Genomic DNA, 20,846 nt, shown 5'->3' with positions numbered 1-20,846 from the left:
TCTGATATATGTACCTTTTACATGTAAATGATCCATTTGTCTTCTTCCCCCCAGGGAAACACGAGGCGGGGCGAGGCAAGGGGATTTATTTGGCAACCGGACAGGGGGCAGGGGAAGAATCCTCCACTCCAACCCCGTCCCGTTGCCATCCCTAATGAAGATAAAAGAGTTTGGCATGGGCTTCGACATAAATAACCACAGCAGAAATGTCTCTCCTCATGGGAAGGCCGCTCCAAATACAATGGCCCAAAGGTTGTAAGCATAAGAAGCGCGCGATGGATGAAACGTATCCAAGTCTCCTGGGAACACCACAGACAATAGAAAGACGGACCTTCAAATTTCATATGAGCCATAGCAATCTTTTTGACAAAATTTATCGATATTGGCAAACCCACTAGAGGGTTATAAATACAAGATCCTAGAATCATTTTACAACTCCCATGAAATTCCTCTCAGTGCATAGAGTACTCATCTTGGACAGCTCAAATGGTAAAGACTGGCAAAGTTACAACAACAAAATTCTGCACGTCCATAGAAAAAGGTTCGTGCCGAGCTGTCATAGTCAATTCTCCCAGCAACCCCCCGCCCCCCAAAAACAAAACCCCCAAAAAAAAAAGAAAAATCGTAAGAGGAAACTAATGATTTACGAGCCTTATGGCTTCCAATGCCTTCATGCATAAACCTCTTGGACTCCTCAGCTTATCAGAAACCCAACCGCCACATAAAAACAATCCGTAACAGAAAACTATGGCACAGGTAAGAGATCTACTGCAATATTTTTGACTCGCAATTCTATGGTATAATCTTTCTGCAGCCTTTGCAACATAAACACGAAAATGTAGCCAAACTCGTGCATGTAACATGAATCTATGAACCATGAGAGATACAAGATAGTAGGGTACTATTCTCTCTTGTCCTCTTCAAGATCTTCTCCTAGTCCAAATACATGATCAGATGTAATTGAAGCTTTTCTTTCCTTTCTCTCCAATTTGGTTGCTAAATCTCCAGCTACTTTTACTCCACTGCTGGTCAAGGGTACGCCCTCCTCCTCATCTTCAGCTGTCTCATCTGAGTATGTATATCTGCAGGTCATATTTAATCTCATAAGTAGCTGTTGCTCAAGATAGTCCTCTCCTTAATTTGTGCTGCCTTTAGTGTAGACCAAAATCAAACAGGAAGGGGAAGATTCATAAGATGAAATCCTTTAAATATTCAGAACGGTGGAGTCAAGTTAGCTCATAAAATCTCATTATTTCATTATTTACAAACTGGAATAATTAAGTGCAAGCTCCAGAGAGAGAGATTCAATGATTCACGCACAAAATATTAGCTTTACTTTTTCTGAAGAAATATTTTCTTTAAGAATGCGTAAAAGAACCTAACAAGAAGGAAATTTATTGTCCTCTCTCTCTTTCTCTCTGCCCCTGAGGGTGTTGTTGAAGAATGGAAAGTATAAAGGGCACCAATATTATCACTTTTTCTTACTGGCCTCTTAAATGCATACAAGTTGGAGTGTCATATATGTAGGACATTGAGCAATCTTGTTGCAAAATAACAATGTCTCAACACTCTTCCATCCCAGGATATTGCCATAAATGCTAAATGCAGCAACACTGACAATTAAAGAAGCAGCAATGAAGAAACAAAAAGTCATTGAAAATTTACCTAGTAGGATTGCGCGATGGTGCCCATAGGACACATATTACTGTCAACAGTAAGTAAGCAAGCAAAGTCCAGAAAGCTGGGATAATCCAGGCTGTTCGCCACAGTTCACTATATGGATCACTTGCATTAAAGTATAACTGAATCACCAAAGGTTAACAATTTTAAGTTTCAGAAGTAACAAAAATCAAATTGTGCGATATACGTATAGCGGAACGTGCATTTACCTACAAGAAAAGAAATCTCAGAATCAAAAAAGGGACTGTATGTCTTCTATAAGAAAACTTAGTTAAATTACATATCCTGACAGGTTCTACCAGACAGTGTTTTCAAACAAAAGTAGAACTTTGAGAGAGAGAGAGTACCTCATAGCCAATCCAAGCAACAGAAAGCAGAACAGATACTGCAAGAGCATTTGTAAACTTTCGGTAGAGCTCAAGTTTAGCAATGCTCCTTCTAATCTGAGATCAGTAAACAGTTTTAACATAAAAACTAACTTCAGTACTGGCACTTAAATGACAAAAGAAAAGCTACACAATATCAATAATATAAAAAACAGATGTTCTTGCACATACAATAAGCTGCTATACACATTTCTAAAAATCTATACATGTCTCAATCAGAGGCAATAGTTACATTGCAAATGCTGTAATAGATAGGCCAAGGTTGTTAATTAAACATGCATATTGTCAAATTACTTGGATGACCCATTTTCAGAATGTTAGGGAAGCAGTGTAAGCTGTTGCTAGAACACCATAATGGACCATAGTCACCATACAGTCAAGTGTCCAAAATAATTTTGCTTCATCACCTTGGAATGGAGGATTTCCCACCACCCACCACATGCGACAGAAGTTGAAGGATTATTTAAGCAAGCAGAACGCATATTGTGGTTAGGGTTACAATTGACTGGAAGCAAAAGCTTTGGCTGTGGTCATCGCGCAATTTGGGATGTGCCATCAAGGGTAATCCAACAGGCAAGAGCATTATACTGAACCTTGATAAACATAATGAAAGTCCAATGCAAAACTATGCCAGTTACCTGAAGTTTCTCCAACGTTTTAGATAATGATGAGAAAATCCAAAGGATAAATGTGGCATCCAAGACAGCCACTGGTAGCACCAAAAATAGCCTTGCTTTCCCAGAAAAATCATTGATATTTCCCAAATGTTCAACGAGCTCAAGGGCTTCTGAAGCCATTAAATATATTATACCAAGAAGAAATACTTTTGAGGTGACGCCACCTAGGGTGGGCCGCACGATGCCATAGCCCATCGAGACCACCAGAAGGAGAAGGCGAGACACAGTCTTTTTGATAGCGCTGAAGGAAACGGCCCAAAGGGTAATTGCCATTGGTCTGTAACCAACAGCATTAAAATTTGAATATTCAAAATACCAAAGAGCCATTTCACACATACCCAGACCAATTACAGCAGTTATATGGTAGTGCAGTTGTATTACATCTTTCCAACACTGCACAAACCGAACAAACCAGAATAGACCAAGCGCAAGATATGCCAGAGACATAAATCCATAAAATGACATAAGTGGAGCCATCTTCCCAGGTAGATAACCATCTGGGTTATGCCAGACAGTTTTTCCACTAATTAATGTGCCACGGAGCTCTGGATTACAGAACATGAAATATAGATAGTACATCCCAGTTTTGTTGATCTCAACAGTTTTGAGCACCATTGTTGCCTCTTCATTTTTTCCTTCAAAGGAGGTTTGAATCCGCATTGGCCAACCAGGATTATCAGGCTCCTGGCGAATTATAACCTCTCCTAACTTGCAGGATCCATCTTTAGCTAGAGCCGGAGTGCAGCATATAGCATCAGAGTTCATAAAAGAGCCCCCAATCTTGTTCCTGTCCTTCACTTCAACTATGATGGCTTCAACTGTTCCAGTACTCTGCTGCATCTCATTCTGCTTGTTTGCGGCCTCCTTGGTTCGCCTAAAAGAGATGGAGTCAAACCTGAAAACATGTCAAATGAGCCAAATGAATTTTTTAGGGGGAAAAAAAAGAAAAAGTCATCATCTCAACCTGCTAAAAGACATCATAAATTCATGCATTAAACTTCAATATTTTCTGAAAGAAGTATTGAGTTGTGTAAATTTTACTTTTTCACAAGAGAAATTGCTGAAGGAGAGAATCTTGGCACACTAACATCATATTCTTCTCGTTCAATTAATGATGCATATATGATATCTGATCGCCGGCAACCTAAAATTAACTCAAGATGCCATCCAATATGTGGCAAAAGACAAGTGTTCAAGTGTCCAAGCGTCCTTGTGCTTTTGAACAAGAAATAAAGAAGGGCAATACTTGCCTAATAGAATTGAATCCCAAACTTGCCAACTAAAATTGCACATGATAAGGATTTTATGCCCTTAATTGTCCAAGATTAGATTTTTGCGTACACAATAATGGTTCGAAAAATTCTCAATGATTTGTTGTCTCCTTTGTTTCAGGATTTATCAGTATTGAAGAATGTAGAGACAGGCAAGGTCAATCATGCAACTTCACATTCCTGAGCTCCCATCTAAATATCCAGGTTAAGAAGTCAATGCTGCATATGCCACCATTCTCCCTGTCCCAACATCAATCTGTATCATATCTTGTATTACGGGTCAGAAACACTGTCTGATAAATCTTTGACATCCATTATCCAGTTAAATCAACACTTTACTAGACACACCCTCGGATTTCCAAAGAAGCAAACCGTCATAAATTAACCACACAATCGAACTACATTTTCACAGAAACCTTTGAAAAAATGAGAGACAGCAAAATTTTGAAAATCTTGGCTGTTCAACCATAGGAATAATCCGTACGATGAAACAAACAAGAACAAAACGCATCCAATAATAACCCCTTCCTTTAAAATGGAAAATAAAAAATGAAAATGCCTGTACATCAAGAGCAGTTGAGTTAGAAAACAAGATTGAAACTTTCACAATATGGCACCGGCACACCCAAAAAAGGAAAAGGTTCTTGGAGGGTATTTGTATCTTTTTTCCCTTTTTGGGCCGCCGGGGGGGGGGGGGGGGTCGGTATGGGGCGAACAGAGGGTGAAAGAGAATAAATATGTTTAAAAAAAATTAAAGAAAGAAGCGAATTCACCTGATAAAGGACTTGCCGTCAAGAGGATTACTGGAATCATCAGAAGAGTTTTTCTGAGTGTCACCAACAACCCTTGAAGCATGAAGACCTTCGTTGCCTCCCAGAAAGAAAAAAGAATTGTACTGGGGTATGAACGCAGCATTCCTGTACTCATGAATCGAACCCTTTACTCCAGCCATCATCCAATTCACCACCAACAGAAATTCTAGTAATAGCCCAATTCCTACCCTGTTCATCATGCACCTCAGATCAAACAAATGTCTCTCTCGGTATCTCATTTCCCACCCCTCTCTAGATATGTACAAATCTGATTGACTATTTGATTATAAAGAAATTTTACTGCAAAAGGCCAGTTTTTGGATGCTCAAGAAAGGGGAAGAAAGAGAAAGAGGCAGTTGAAAGAAGAAGATGAAGGTGATAGTCGTTATATTGGTATTTATATGCTCTCACTCTCAGTCGTCTACTGTGTAATAGCAGCGCTGAGGTGCTCTTGTACCCAATTGGGTTTTGGAGTTAACTTACGAACAACGAAGGTACGGAAGTAATTAAATATGGGATCTCGGAATTCTGATTTTGAGTGCTCGAGGGATATATATCCCATTCTGTTTTTGTTACACTTTCTATCGCCGGGGCTGGGCTCTGTAGCGGAGTTAGTTCTATCAAATTTTACTGATTGCTTAAACAGGACAAAATTCTATGTTGAAGTAGTGGAGTCGGCATAGCTTTTGGGCATTAAAACTAAAATCAGTCACTATTAAAGACCGAGACCGACCAGCAAGTGAGCTTCACTCGTCTAGGATAATTGGGTCTATGTGGTGGTTATATTTCAATTAAGATTTTGTCGTCGAAAATAATAGTAATACAATCTTGTGTAACACCAGTTTGGGAGTTACCAAATGACAGGATGGGCTTTTCTGAAACGTTAAAACACACGAATAGCAGACACAGTTGCGCCGCTTTTCACTCTTTTTTTTTTTTTTTTTTTTCCAGAGACGATAAACGTAAACCTATTCTATCCTACACTAAGGGGAAGGGGGCGGATCTAAGGAGGTTCAGGGATAATCCGAAGGGGACTGAACCACCACCGGACCAGATGGGTGCACAGCACACCCGCTTGAATTTTTTTTTGGAAACAAGCCACTTAAATATGGCATTTTGATGGAAGGCAAGGTTTGATCCCTTACCTCCCACCCCACCAGTTGTGCTGCTTTTCACATGTTAATATTTATTATTGTTTCGCGCAAATTTTACGAGTGGAATGTCGTCAGTTTCTCGCTTCTCAGCAGGGTGAAAACTGCTGAAGAGAGATCACATGATGCATCTATCGTTTCCAAAAAAAAAAAAAAAAAAAGAGATCACGTGATGCATGTAAAAAGGTCCATCATTGAGTACAAACCCAGCAGCTCTTTCCCCATAGCAATTTGCATGCGCCTCCGCTCTTTGTCGTACCTGCAACATCCACGCCCCTCTCTGCCTGCCTCCTGAAACTTGCACAACTTCCCCATCTTCAGGCGCATTTTCTTGCACTTCTAAATTGCCAAAACCGAAAGATTATGCGACGCACGTTAGTGCCGTAGCATCTTCTACTCAATTTAACAATACTGAAAACATCCATCGCGTTTAGCAGAGCCATATATACTAACAAATATCACACACTTTTTTTTTCTTTTTGAGAATATACGAAATCTAGCCGTTAAAAAAACATTACAACTCGCCCAGGAAAGAGATGTATCGATCCTAAATTTAGGTATTGCAAGCTCTTGAACAGTAAAAATAATACCGTAATTCAATTAAAAAATGAGACATTACAATCGCATTTGATGTCTTCCAAAACTAGAAGTACAGCTCATCTTGATCTAGCTACCAAAGTTCGTCATGGTTCAACTGAACTTAAGTTGCCATAAGAGAAAAATGTACACAGCTCCTTTCTGTCTTCAGCATTTCTTACACCCTATGTCCACTTTCATTTCTTAATTTTTTTTGGCAATATGATAGAACTGCTAATTTACATCCCAGATGATGTTCGATTTATCCTCTGAGCACCCAATCTTGGAGCAGCAGGCTTCGATCCTCGACCTCTCCCAGCAGATAATGGCTTTGCTCTGGTGGTAGGAGGAGGTGCTGCAATAGCTGCCCAAGGGTCATCATCACCTACAGCGTCACTTGATTTTGTGCTGGGAGGCTTAAAAGAAGTTTTTGGCACTGGAGCAGCAATAGAAGCCCATGGATCATCATCATCATCATCTACCGTTCCACTTCTTGTTGAGCTCAAAGGTTTGGATGTTGATTTTGGAGCAGGAGCAGCTATCGAACCCCACAAATCATCATCTTCACCTTTGCTCGTCTTTGATGTGCCTTTTGGTTGCAAACTTGTAACTGAATCAAACATAGTATCGCTCATAAGACAGACAAATGAGATTCTATACAAAAACCAAATGTGGGCTCAAAGATAACTCTTAAACTCACCAGCACCAACATCAGACAAACCAATCACTAGTTAATTTTCTTTCCTTTTTATTTGCATTGGGGTGCAAAAGTGGCAATTCACTTGACCAGACAAATTTGTGAATATCAACATCCTTGTACTTCTAACACACAGCTTAGGCTCAAAAAGCACACGATAGAAATGCACAAGGACAAAGTGTCCTCACCTTGTGGCTTTGGCTGCATGACAGGCCGCTTTTGAGCTGCTTGGATATTCGCAAGCACTGGAGAAGGTTTGGGATCGTCAAGTGGTTCAATGTCATCCCACCCATTCTTTTCATCCTCAAGATCTTCATGAATTCCATTTTCAAGTTCCCCCCATCCATCAGTGGATGTCGGGGAAACTGGTACTGGTTGATTCACTGTATCACTACTGGAACTTTTGTGCATTGGGTTTAGACTTGCACTCTCCATCACTGCATTGATCATCATGAATCAACATCAGACCTTTTGTCAAACATTAACACCACCATATAGCTTTAGAAAATGAAATTCACCTAAGTAATCAAGAGTAATTTTAGACTTTCTCAAATTTTGCCACAACCCACAAACTCACTTAAACCACATACTACCAATTTCATTTTGCCTGGTCAATTTTTATTTATGGGCCTACATGTGCACTAACACACAACTTTTCTCCTGGTTTGGATGCATCTTCCACTCGCACCTTTCTTTCGACCCCTATTTTCAATGTAACCTCCAAACCTATTGCATTTTCTCTTCAATGACACAACAGATGAGGTTCCCAAAGATCAACTTATAAACCAACAAACGCATTGACAAACCATATAAGCAATTTTTATCACCCAAAGAAATCTTTATTGGAGATCCAACCTGAGGCATTGGAGGCGGCGGAACTAAGAGGTGCACTTGTGTTTGCAGAAGGAAGATGAGCCTGTTCCGTAGGTTTGCCTTTCAGAGTCAAGGAGCTCATGGCCCATCTGCATCATAAAGGTGATATTGGATGTGAACAGAAGATCCCTAATGAATAAATGCATGTGGAAATCATTGTCATTGACACAAAATATATTAATGTTACGTCATAAAATCACAAGGGAATGCAAGCTCTCAATAATATAAAGACCAAAAGAAATCCAGTATGACCTAAGCAAGCTACAGCTCAATAGGAACGGAAACAAAGAGGTTTCCTAGATCAAATAAAATAATTACACTCTCTTAAGATATTATTCCCCATCAGTGTATAATAGAATGTGATAAGCAAAAGCTGGTAAGAGGCAATCAAGAAACCATACTTGTCTAAAGCTATGAAAAAACTAGAATAGCAAACAGAAAAGAATAAGCTACAAGAGGACTTGCATTTAAGCTTGGAAATATCTATCCACAAGAAAGTCTCAAGCATGAAATTATTCACAAAATTGGATCCGTATCACAATTAAAAATCAGCTACAGAGATAACATCAGGGGCCATTCGCAATCCATAACAAGTAAAGATGCCAATCATGACCTGGCCTATAAAATAAGATTAGCTCTAAGCAAGCATCACAAGCCTATAAAATCACCAATTCCAAAGATGCTGCTTAACAAATTAAATTAGAAAAAGAAAAGAAATGCTTCTGCACAAATGAAAAGAAATCTAAGTTATGGAGGAAAAACATTAAACTAAATAACAAACTTCAAAATTTACATACCCAAGTAAACCTGCATTTCCAGGAATCTGTGAAATTCCAGTGCTTGCTGCCCCAGTGTTGTCCCCAGCATTAGCCTATAAAGTACCACAGAGACTATCAGTACCAAGTCAACAAATGTATGCAAACATAAAACATTATGGTTAAATAACAACGAAACATATATTTCATTGTGAGCTGGACTCGACATCCCAGGCTAAAATTTAACCGTGCAGAACCAAGAGTTAAGTGCATATAAATGCCAGGAAGAATGCTAAGTGGAAAACCTGCAAGCAAGCCCCGAAATTTAAGACAATGATGTCCATTTGTAACTTAAGGCACAAGCTCATACATAGGCAGTAGAGACAGATATGTGACTAAAACACATCCAAATGTCTGCATGCTAATAGATTGAACTTGCGCAGAAATTTAACATCTTCATCAACATAGTTAACAGATGCTTGTTTGGTAGTACTATAAAAAAACAAATCTTTAATCAGATGGCAAGGAGATCATCTTAGAGTTATGGCACAAAATGGGTGAAACAAGTGCTCTAAATCAAACATTTTGTGGAATTGGAAAATATTTGCATCGATTGAGCTCTTCCCAGACACAATTCACAATCTATAAATGACACAAGTAAGATGAATAAAATTCATAATACAAACCTTTTGAAGATATTGTTTAACTAATTGCAAAAATTGCTCAACAGCTTGGAATGCCTTTGATTGAACATCACTGCACCAAAAGGAAAGATAAACAATTTCCAAGACATGATTATAAAGTATGAAATACCATTTACCAACTAAAGCAAGAATACATGAAACAGGGAACATGAGCACCAAAAAGTATGAAATATGTTGGCAACTCAAGCATGTGATTTCACGCAGAAAACTATGTAAGGTGGAACTCCGAGGATGCAAGTTGGTCCAGAATCACCTTATAAAAGTAGTTCAAGGTTCCTATTTTTTTGCATGTTCAGCTTGTTCAATAGCAATCCCAGAAAAAAAAATTCAAATCATTTTATGGGTTGACCTCCACTTCGTATCCTGTCATAGAACTATTGAAGTCAGTTGTCCTTACACATTGTCTCCAATATTTCAGTCAGATGTATTCCATATGGGTTGCCCTCCATTTCATATGCTGTCATGTTCGTCCTTACATGCTCTGGCTCCATATTTCAGCCAGATGCATGCCATCAAACTAGAGCACTGATTGCACTCATTAAGCGCATCTTAACCACCAAAAGAATTCCTACTAGAAGGAAAATATCCAATCATTCTTCTATCAGTCAATACTTCAATTACTCTGATAAAAGACTTTTCTTCATCCCAATTTTGCGACAGCGCTTTCTCTCTGTCAGAATAAGCTAAGGTCCTCTAAAGAACAGGAGAAAATGGAAAGAAATCATATAAATAAATAAATAAATAACCATCTCCAGTCCTGAATAACTAGGAAAACTTACATGTCAAGACGAGTAAAGAGACACACTCTTTAATTCGATTGCTAGTGCACCGTCAGCTTAAGTAATTAATTAGCCTTGCAGTCATAGGCCTACCAACCAGCTCTCATAAGCCTATGCATGCTAAGAGATCTAATAATGATGAAACGCTTCAAAATGAAACCATGGATCTCCAAGTTTAGCAAATAAAAGACATTAGTAATAAAATTTGTTCCTCTTGTTTGGTTCTCAACAAGAAGGAAACATAAGCAAAAGACATTTTTAAAATTTGTTCCTGCCACCATCCACCCTCTCAAAAGATTTTTTCCCTCAGCATGCAAAAGACACTTCTAATCTCTCTCCAATTTTTTCTTCCTATTCCTGTTTTTCCATTTGGTAACCCTTTCAAGAATTGCCATAAATTATAAATGACAAGGAAACAGAAATCCCACCTAATATTGGGTAGTCCATTATCTTAAAACAGCAGCTATCAGTCTTCCCAAGTAAAAGGTTATAAGGCAGATGGAAAGAACACACTATCATAAACATAATTCTACATATTATCAAACAAGAGATCTTAAAAGAGATTGCCTCTTCTACAACATTATGTCTAGGCTGCATAATATGCTCTTCCAAGTCAAGATGCTAGATTAGCTTGCATAGTGCTGGAAATTTCAAGGTCTATTCAACATGAACTAGTCAAAGTCAAATGATATTTGTGTATGAAAGGCAACATAATCATCAAATTTTCAATAGAAACAGCTCAACAAACAAATATAAAATTTGATAGAGGAAAAAAAAAACTAAGCTAATAGTTACAAATAAGAAGGAAGAAAGGTACCTGTCAGGATCAATAGTCAATACAACAATATTAGGCAAAATCCGAGTTGCAATCTCAGTCACATCATAATAAGAGCTGGTTGCACATAAAGCCATGATACCTGGCACCCACAAAATCTCCTTGTTAATTTACATTTATTTTCATCTACATAAAAAAGAGGGCAAGGAAGAGCAACATTTTGAAAAACAATTCAAATCCCAGCACCCGGTAGGACATGGACACTAGAACAGCACCAAAATTTGCCCAGAAATATCATTTCCCAAAATAATAATAATAATAAGAGGGAGTTATTCCACCTGCTCCTCGGGCTGGTGAAAATGTGTCATGCAAAGCACGAACTGTAAAGGCATTTATCAGAACTCTTTTCCTCGTCTGTGACAAGTCAATCCATCAGAAAGAGCATTTCATATACTAAACAGCCCAAAAATGTGCCCGATAAATAAATAAGTAATGATTAATGCCATCAACTTTGTTAATGGGAAAACAAATTCATGTCTTCATAGAAGTCTACCAGCAAAACCAAGATCAATCATATCTACTACAAACAAATATAAAGATTTTCAACCACAACAAAAAATCATAGCAACTCTTAACTGACCCCTTCATTGAGATAGCTGGCAATGTTTCCAAGCAGTATGGTAGTATTCGTTCTGATCGCTGGTTCTTCGTCAACCTTCATCAGTTCCGAAAGATTAAGAAACAAGCCACCAAGGGCATAAACAAGAAAAAATGATTCCACATGAAGCTAAGACACATCTATAACCACCAAGGAGAAAGCATAGGAGAAGCAAACTATAACTCAAATAGTCATGCTTTTGAAATACCTGTAGCTTTGACAGATACTTCAGCAAGGATCCTGAGATGGTGCGATGAGATAGCTGCATATAAAGAACCATAAAAAGTATAAGAAATCTTTTACACACCAATTTTCAAATTAAGCACACTTTCTGCTGTTAGAAACATTTGCTATCAAAGAACTAAATTGTACTCTCTAGAGCCTTGAACAAGTAGTCAACTAAACAAGTTTATGGAAACTGTGCTAATATTAAGCATGTTAATCCACCCAACATGATCATAACTTCCTTTGCAGCTATTCAATATCTATCTACTCTGGAATGAAAAGAGTTCAAATGCAAAATTGGTCAGACCAACAAACATCAGTAAAGAATAGACAAACAATTTTCAGTATTCCAGGGTAAAAATCTTACACTATCAATTCAAACACATGATTAATATTCTCATGATTATGAAACACATTACAACTAGTTATTAATTGAAATAAAAGCTATTAAGAAATCTACCTATTATTGTGGATTGCATACTGTTGCTTACAACACCTTTTTTTTGTTTTGTTTTGTTGTTGGGGGGAGAAAAAAGTCTCTTAATTCCAGACATAAAAGGTTACTAGCGTGCAACTATTTCAGTAATTATTTAAAGGACTAAATACAGACATCTCAAGTGTCAAAAGTGGGCAGTATAAGAGGCTAAAATCAATTTAGTTGTAATTACGGCAGGAAATTCAAGCTATGACATACCTTTGGAGCCAGAATTAGCATAGATTTAAGTGTCAATTCCCTTAAAAAAGCAGAGGTATCAGAGAAGCCAGTAGCCACATGAGGATAAACCTGACCAAGAAAATTTGTCAGCAAATTACACTTTCAGATTTACTGCAAGAATAAATCATGTTGCTATTGACGGAAGGAGGATAATCAAATTACTCATGCCATACTTGTTCATCAACAATTTGTGTAGATAATGATTCCCCATATTGATCAATATGCTGCAATAGTCCAACTCTAATTGCTCGGTCATTAGAGGCAAATAGTTTAACAACCGTTGGTACAACCTACAATTCAAACCAGGAGAATTAAACTGACGAGATCTACAAGCTGGTATGCAGAGGACAGTGCAAAGAAATGTGAGCACAAGGCAACAAGTTACAACAAAGATAATAAGAGTGCAACCTTGGAACTAAATTCTTCGGTAGAAAGCCAGGATCCCATTTTCAGGAATGCTGTCAAAGCAGGTGCAGCGGCAGAACCAAACTCTAAAGCTGAAGCCAGTAAAGGAAGCAACTACAGGAACCAAAAAATAATACGATAAATTCCAAAGAAAGCCCATAAACGGGATCTGAATGAAACCAATAAAATGCTTCCAATACCTTTTTTAAGACAATTTCACGAGGAAGCTGCTCTGCCAAATTAGGAAGCTTACGGAAAAACGTATCCTTTTCAACGCTATCCTTCAGATTAAGAATTTCCATGAAATGTATAGTCTCGACCAACTTGTTCTGGAAATATTCTGCAAAGAGAACAAGTAGCACTTCTGAGAGTGGATAAATCCATGAAAAAAATTGTAATACTGAAGATTTACATCACAATGATCAAATATTCCAAAAATGATGCTAACTATATTCCAGTACAGCAATAAACTACCCTTATATCCACTTTCGTTTTAACCTACTTTGCCTATCTAATTGTAAACTTAACACAAGAATCACTCCTCCTAGGTTTTTTTTCAATTCATAGCCAGTAGAAATGTGTAAGAATATTAATTTAAAAATTGGAATCAAATTATTAGAGACAGACTGAGGGTGAAGCAGAAAATGGAGACCAACCACTATTCTCCAGAAGCTTGGATGCATTTAACCTGCGAGAGGGTGCAGAACTCAAAAGCCGCTGATAATCTGGAAGTAGAGACTGTGAGAAAGGAAAATAAGAATAGCATATGAAAAAAAAAATTCAAATCACAGGAAGTTTAAGCAACCTATGCACAATTTCCAAATAGCAACCATCCAATAGGTTAGATGTAGCCATAAAAAGGGACAGAAAAAAACTAAGTAGAGTATCAAGGAAATTTGGAAGCATCACAGAAAATCATAGAATCATATTTGACAGAAAATCATAGAATCATATTTGAAGTGATTTACCTTTGGAATTGAAGCAGTGTTACGCAGCTCATCTTGTTTACCCAACTTTGTACCAGAAAAGAGTTCATAAATAAAACAGCCTAGTCCAAAAAATAAAAAGAAGGAAGGAAGAAGAATGAATTGCAATTAGAAACAAAGAGGTACAGATAACAAAAACCTGTCTAAGATTAGTCAAACAGCAAATGGGATGATAACTATTTTTAAGATGCAACAAAAAGCTGAAAACTACTTTTAAGATAACTTCTTTGTCCACCAGAACTAAGAAGTGGTCAAAAAAATCAGTCTGATGACAGTAGAAGCTTTACAAAATTACCATTTCAAGAGAAAGAGGTTCTCTAACATTAAAGCCAACTCCGAATTTTTATGTCCTTTACCAATCTCAAAGCTGTTTAATTGCTGAGAAGCAGGGAAAGTACTTACCCAGACCCCAAGAATCAAGAGCCCAAGGCGGAGATTTTCTGATTGTTGCCCAGTCAGACTTTTGCAACTCCATTGGTTTGTATTGTGAACCAATAAGCCACTCATATTGCTATACAAAAATGAATAAAAATCACTATGAAAACATTTATACACAAATCTCACATATGTACAAGCAATTAAAACGAGTTAATAGTCACATGAAATAGCAAGTTTGGCCAAATTTGAAAATATCCTTAAAGTGGACAACTGCTAACAAGAAAAGAATATTAAAAAGCTGCACCAAAATGTATAACCATATAACTGTTTGGATCAAGTTGACCCAAACAAAAAATTGGGATACATGATTCCTCAATTATTGCTTTAGTAGTCTACAATTGACATGAATTAATCCTTATGGTGATTTTATAGTTGCTATTGGTATCCTCTAATAAATTACCCATAGACTGGATACCATCTGAAGCAATTCTGAGTGCATATATTACTAATATAATAAAGAAGATACAAAATTATACTGTAACCAATTATCTTCATTCAAGCCCATCACATACCAGCATTGGTCCAGTAGAAATTTCATTACTCCCATCAAACTCAGAAAGAACATCGAAGGCATGCAGTTTCCAGTCCAAAGTTTCTGTAACAACAACACTAGCCATACAAACATTACCATGAACCTGCACCGACAGGAAAACAGTTAAAAATGAGAACTTATAGAAGACACCAAAACAAGAATCTCAGTTAGGACAACAGATAAGAAATAAATTGAAAAGCATCCACGGGAACCACAGCAGCAGTTTTTACAAGTTCTTATATTACAAAAGATGATATCTAATCCTCCAAATCATAAAAACGCCAGCTTTCTGTGCATGTCTGAAAACAGAATTTTCGAGTTCCAAGAAAACAGTAAAACGCTTCGATGCATGTGCAGAAAGCTAAGCAAATTGAAAAAAACTCTCCCTAATAAGGCTTAAAGACTGATCATATACTTAATTAAAATCAAGGATATCTGAAACACAAAGGTAAAGTATAGTGCAAAAGATGGCCAAGTTATCACTTATCAGCAGGTCAATTTAATTTGCATCAAGCAGTTCAACTTGAAACAAATATTTACAGGGGAAATAAGAGGAAAACTTCAAGCAATGTGTACATATACTTACTAATTTGCAGTCATTATTCAAGAAGCTAACAGCTTTAGCTATCCGGTGCAGCCCCCACGCAAAATATTCATCTCTGCCAACAGATTAAGGTAAAAGTATACCAATAAAAGACTTGTAAACAAGTTATTAAAATCAAACAAGCATTCTGTCTGCTATGCAGTAGAAGAATTAATAGTGAATAGTCTAGAGGTTAGAAGACAAAGGACAAGTATTTGGTCCTCATAGAAGTGTTACAAAGTGCAAATAGAAACTGAAAGTCAGATGATACCTGATATTCAGAGACAATATAAACAACTACAGGCAAGCAGCATGAAAAGCATAAAAATGACCATAAAAGAAATCATGCGATTGGAAATGATGAACACCTGTACCTCTAGGCATTGAAAATGTAACAAGAAACAGGCATTAATCAGCCGCATTAAAATATATACCTTTGGCTACCTTTTAATGCTAATTCCTTGATCTTCTCTGACAGGGGCATTACAGGCTCCGTGACTATGTAGATGGTAACCTTAGTGGTAGAACCATCAACAGTCTCAGCCTCGGAGCTGTGAAGAAATGATAGAATATTTGGATGCCGGACCTGAAAGAGAAGTAAACAGAAGTAGATTATAGCTCTACACACCTTAGATCCTATGCAGGCAAAAAACTCAAGGTAGAAAGAATCTTCTGAAAATTTACAACATTACTTATAGTCAATAGCAACATTTGGTGCGGTTTCTTCCACCTCCAGAAACATATCCATCACTTTTCTAATGTATGACTATAAAACAAGCACCAACATTGGCAAAATAGATGAATGGGATTAGACAGTAGACAATTTCCACCAAAAGACCTATTGCTTTTTCTCAGCTTCTCTCTTCTGATGCATAAGTCCACAGACAAGTACATAAATCCTCATTTAAACACAAAACTTCTGAAAGAAGAAGAATTTGACTTCAGTCAGATTCCAGCAAATAACTCCTCGTCTGAAGGCTTTTTATTAGAACAGGAGTAGACTAAGACCCAAAACCTATGTGCTAGTTTCCTGCTATGTGATACTACATGCATATAATTAACTGCCTACCCTCATCTTAGCGACTCTGATCTCAACCCATGCAGATACCAGTGCTGCCGCAAAAGCACATATCTACTGAAGAATATAGCCTAAAATACTTGTGCATAATTTGCCTCAATCAACACTATATAGAGAAGAGAGTTCTATGAACTAATGTATCACTAAAGAAGAAACTTAGTTTTCAATCGTCAATGTTGTTGGAAATAAGAGCAATTTCTAATAAATTTGCACAGCACTGACATGCTGTCAGCAGCAATGTCATTTTCATTCAAAAGACAAGACTCAATTGGGGAAAGATGCGTACAGTGTTTTCTTTCACAGATATGAAAGTATGTTTTCCAATTGTTGGTTCGCATAATTGCTCTATTGGAAAATTTCTTCAGTTGCTTAAAATATTCACTACTGATTTTTACTTAGCAAATAAATAAGAGCTATAATAAAACAAAGATAGTAGATGTAATCCAGCTCCACCAATACACCTGCTTTCAAATGAGGGCAAGGCAAAATAAAAAAATAAGAAAATTGAACTAGGAATTGAAACAGCGCCCAAAATGTGAAGATGAAAGTATGCATATTATGGATGGACAATAAGCTGCTTTTGAAGTTTATATCATTAAAACAGAAACAGAAAGAATCAACTAAAAATGTTTGGCATCTTTGCATCAACAGTATGCAATACCATTACAACCAGTCTAAAGGAGACTACAAAAACCAAAATCACTGGCTGCATCAACATGACAATTTGAAATTTGTAAGATTATATCAGGTTGAATATCAACTGAATGAAATCAGATGTACTATGAAAAAAAGGAACCCAAAGCATCAGGTAAAAGGTTAACAAAAGCAAACTAACCATTGTTACCTTCCACCTAAACCAGTTATTACAGTTGATATCAAAGTTCAAACAGCTCATTTTGTCCTTGACATGCCCATAAAATCACATTCCTATTTGATTGGGAAGAGTGGGAGTAAGCATTTTTTACTGTTAAAATATTCTTGCCAAGTTTTCCATGAGAAACAATATCAGAGAGCAGAAGGAAATACTGCCATAATCATAATTTGGTTACAGATTAAAAGACACTAAATAATGAATGTCAACAGAAGATCAAATGTCTTTATAAGAACCTTAACTCCATAATAGGAAGTTCAACTTTGCATTATTAATCAAACCAGAGAACTGAAAATGCACACTGAAACATATCATTAAGACATACCGTACGTAATCGCTTGACACCATTGCGACCAGCAGCCAAATGCCCATCATTTGCATTATTTCCTTGAAGAGAAAATATTGACACGGGAGCCCCGTCGTCCTGTTAGATTCAGAGACCAAATACTTGAAAAGAATAACCAGAAGCTTATCAACATCAACAAACACCAACTGTAGCTAAAGCTTAAAAAAAATTACACAAGACTTTGGCATCGCACATATATGACTCAGTACAATGATAGGCCACCAATTTACACATCCAGGTGCGTACAGTCAGTTTCCCCAAGTACAGACTACCAACCTCAGGCAAAGGTCGAAGACAATTGCTCATGGAAAAGAGAACTCATGAAAGACAAACTGAGAGAGAAAGGCCTTAACATTCCGTAATCATCTCTATTAACTGGAAATGGCTAGCAGAAACCGACATATCTAGACTAACACAGACTATTATCAACAAATCTCAGCACCTTCTTCATAATTCTCACCTAGACTAATAAAAAATCGAGCCATGATTTAACATTCAGATTCCAAGCAATAATACCAAATACAGAGAAATTAAGAGAGATCAAACCAAAACCCTAGAAGATATGAGTAAAAACATCTGAGATCACAAATTGACTAATGTAAAGTAGAAACTAAAGTAACCGGAAAACAAAAAAAAAGATCACGCAAGCAGATACCTAGGAATATATAGTAGCGTGAAATATGATCCAATAAAATGGTAATGGAAAGGAAGAGGAAATTGGACCTTGGAAGTGCCGCGAAAGTGAACCCAAGAACCCCAAGCAGAGGAATAAGGTTCGCCGATGTTGTACGGCAGATCTTTAGGGCCTGTACCAGATCCGACCACCACTCCTTTCAAGAATTTCAACATCTTTTCTCTACTTTCTGCGATCTATATATCTATCTTTCCTCGAGTTCGGGAAAGAGGGCTGGGGGCTGTGGATATACGGACAGAGTCCGGAACAGGGGAGAAAGCGGGATTAACAGAACCGGACGAAAACCGGTAATTTTGATATGCTGCTTAGATCGGGTGTTTCGCGACCTACGGCGGATGGTGCGCCTTCGATCAACTTATTTTATTTCAAAAAATATTGAAATTCACCGACTTAAAATATTACAACTTCACATTTAAAAAAAATAGCGACTTTGTATCCCTCATAAAATTAAATCGATAAATTTTTATACCAATCTAGATTTTCGACCACTTTTTTATCTTAAATTTATTATGTGACTGACAAATGATAGTTTTTTATGAGCAAAATGATTATATTCTATTTATAGCTAAATAGATAACCCTATTTATATTTATTTTCGATTCTAAAAAATATGATTTGACTTGAACTATATTCATTTTTTTCCTCAAAAAGTAGGATTGGAGTCATTGGACCTAAGCCATATTCATTATTAGCACTAAAAAAGTGGGATCCAATATTTTTGTACATAAAATATGACTGCAAGTAGATTATACGGTGATTTTATCTGAAAAATATGACAACTTATCATGTCTAAAAAAAATTCTACTCTATCTGAAATACACTGACTTATATATACGATAGACATAAATTAAAAGACAATTCACTTTCTGACTTTTTTAGAAAATTCCATGTTTCTATCTATTGCTTACATATATTGTATGTTTAAAGTAATTAGACTAGTTTTCGTGTTTTTTCATGCAGTGATCTACTCATATTTGTTAACTTTGTAATAGTTTCAATACCACCAACTATCTTGCACCTTAATTAGCTCACTTAAAGGATCTGTTAATGAAGTTTTCATAAATTGCTTGAGGACAAAGTAGGTAAGTTAAAGATTTAGAATAAAGAGCCAGCATATTCGGTTCAAATACATTTAGCCTAGCTATTAATTAATATTCAACAGTATTGAATACTTTATTTTAAAAGGGAATCAAATCAATCACCACCCAGAAACACTTAGAAGAGACGAACGATTGATCAACTTGATCTAATCAAGTACAGGACTGGCCGGTTAATCAAAAGCAGATAAAAAGTTAAACTGAACCAGCCATGTTCAAAAGAAACCACAGTCGGCTAATTTTGTTGAAAATTCGAGATTGCAAGCAATCTTGTATAGAAATCTCTACACGAGTAAAAATGGAGAAAATGTTCTCCAATCCAATTATGTGACATAGTTAGGGTTGCAAACGAATCGAGTCAAGTCGAGTTTTGATCTAATCGAGCCGAGTCTTAACTTAGTTTTATCGAACTCGAGCTCGACGAGCTGATAATTTTGAAGCTCGAGCTCGAAAAAATAAAAAAAAAATATATTTTATTTTTTAAAAAATAAATAAAATAATATTTTTTTTAACAAATAATAAAATATTAAAGATATATATGTAATTTTACTATTCAAATGATATATGTGTATATATATATATATATATATGCGAGTTCGCGAACCGACTCGCGAGCTAACGAGTTTAATATTTTGATCTCGATTTAGACTCGACCAGCTTAAGTTCAAGCGACTCGATTCGTTTGCACCCCTAGACATAGCTATCATTAACATCAAGTTGCGAGATTCTTAAAGTAGGGATTGAGGTTTATGAGATAAATGCCACAGTGAACACAAGTATTTTCGAAGACTTGCAAAAAATGATGAACTGAGCAAGTACTCTTAAAAACAATCCTGTCAAGGAGGATGAAACAGAAATACATAAAATACCCCTTTGCACCTGCTTACGGCATAAACCATATTGTCTCCAAATCAAAAGAGACGAGAATTGAAAAAAGAAAAAAGAAAAAAGAAAAAAGAAAAAAGAAAAAAGAAAAAAGAAAAAAGAAAAGAAATTTACCAGCCTCGACATATACATTAGGGTTTCCTTTTCCTGTAAAATCATACTAGTAGTATACTAAAGCAGTTGCCACTTGGTTGCGG

The 20,846-nt window shown here is 36.7% G+C and overlaps 2 protein-coding genes across 3 annotated transcripts; both read right to left on the bottom strand.

Annotated features, from left to right (window-relative positions):
- Positions 1-318: 318 nt before the first annotated feature.
- Positions 319-5,424, bottom strand: LOC113761357 (transmembrane protein 87B). 2 transcript variants are annotated; one of them, XM_027304313.1, is made up of 5 exons: positions 4,788-5,413; positions 2,705-3,638; positions 2,028-2,123; positions 1,666-1,802; positions 319-1,082 (listed from the first exon to the last, which is right to left on the bottom strand). In XM_027304313.1, exons 1-5 carry the CDS (start codon positions 5,063-5,065, stop codon positions 902-904), a joined length of 1,626 nt encoding a protein of 541 aa, XP_027160114.1. In that variant the 5' UTR covers positions 5,066-5,413; the 3' UTR covers positions 319-901. The 2 variants fall into 2 exon arrangements, with proteins under 2 accessions (XP_027160114.1, XP_027160116.1); XM_027304315.1 differs by lacking the exon at positions 319-1,082 and having other exon boundaries at positions 1,800-1,889; positions 4,788-5,424.
- A 1,123-nt stretch (positions 5,425-6,547) lies between these two features.
- Positions 6,548-18,978, bottom strand: LOC113762057 (probable inactive serine/threonine-protein kinase scy1). Its single transcript, XM_027305302.1, has 21 exons — positions 18,697-18,978; positions 17,953-18,051; positions 16,113-16,264; positions 15,682-15,754; positions 15,076-15,198; positions 14,528-14,636; positions 14,108-14,187; positions 13,796-13,877; positions 13,340-13,479; positions 13,143-13,253; positions 12,908-13,024; positions 12,714-12,803; positions 12,003-12,056; positions 11,777-11,851; positions 11,475-11,550; positions 11,179-11,278; positions 9,565-9,634; positions 8,921-8,994; positions 8,106-8,212; positions 7,439-7,687; positions 6,548-7,163 (listed from the first exon to the last, which is right to left on the bottom strand). The coding sequence occupies exons 1-21, from the start codon at positions 18,820-18,822 to the stop codon at positions 6,793-6,795; spliced, it is 2,478 nt and encodes an 825-aa protein (XP_027161103.1). The 5' UTR covers positions 18,823-18,978; the 3' UTR covers positions 6,548-6,792.
- Between the last annotated feature and the right edge of the window lie 1,868 nt (positions 18,979-20,846).

This window comes from Coffea eugenioides, chromosome 2, assembly GCF_003713205.1.
Source record: "Coffea eugenioides isolate CCC68of chromosome 2, Ceug_1.0, whole genome shotgun sequence".
Taxonomy (NCBI): domain Eukaryota; kingdom Viridiplantae; phylum Streptophyta; class Magnoliopsida; order Gentianales; family Rubiaceae; genus Coffea; species Coffea eugenioides.
Note: the sequence above shows the minus strand (reverse complement) of the source record. Positions and strands in the feature narration are given on the sequence as shown.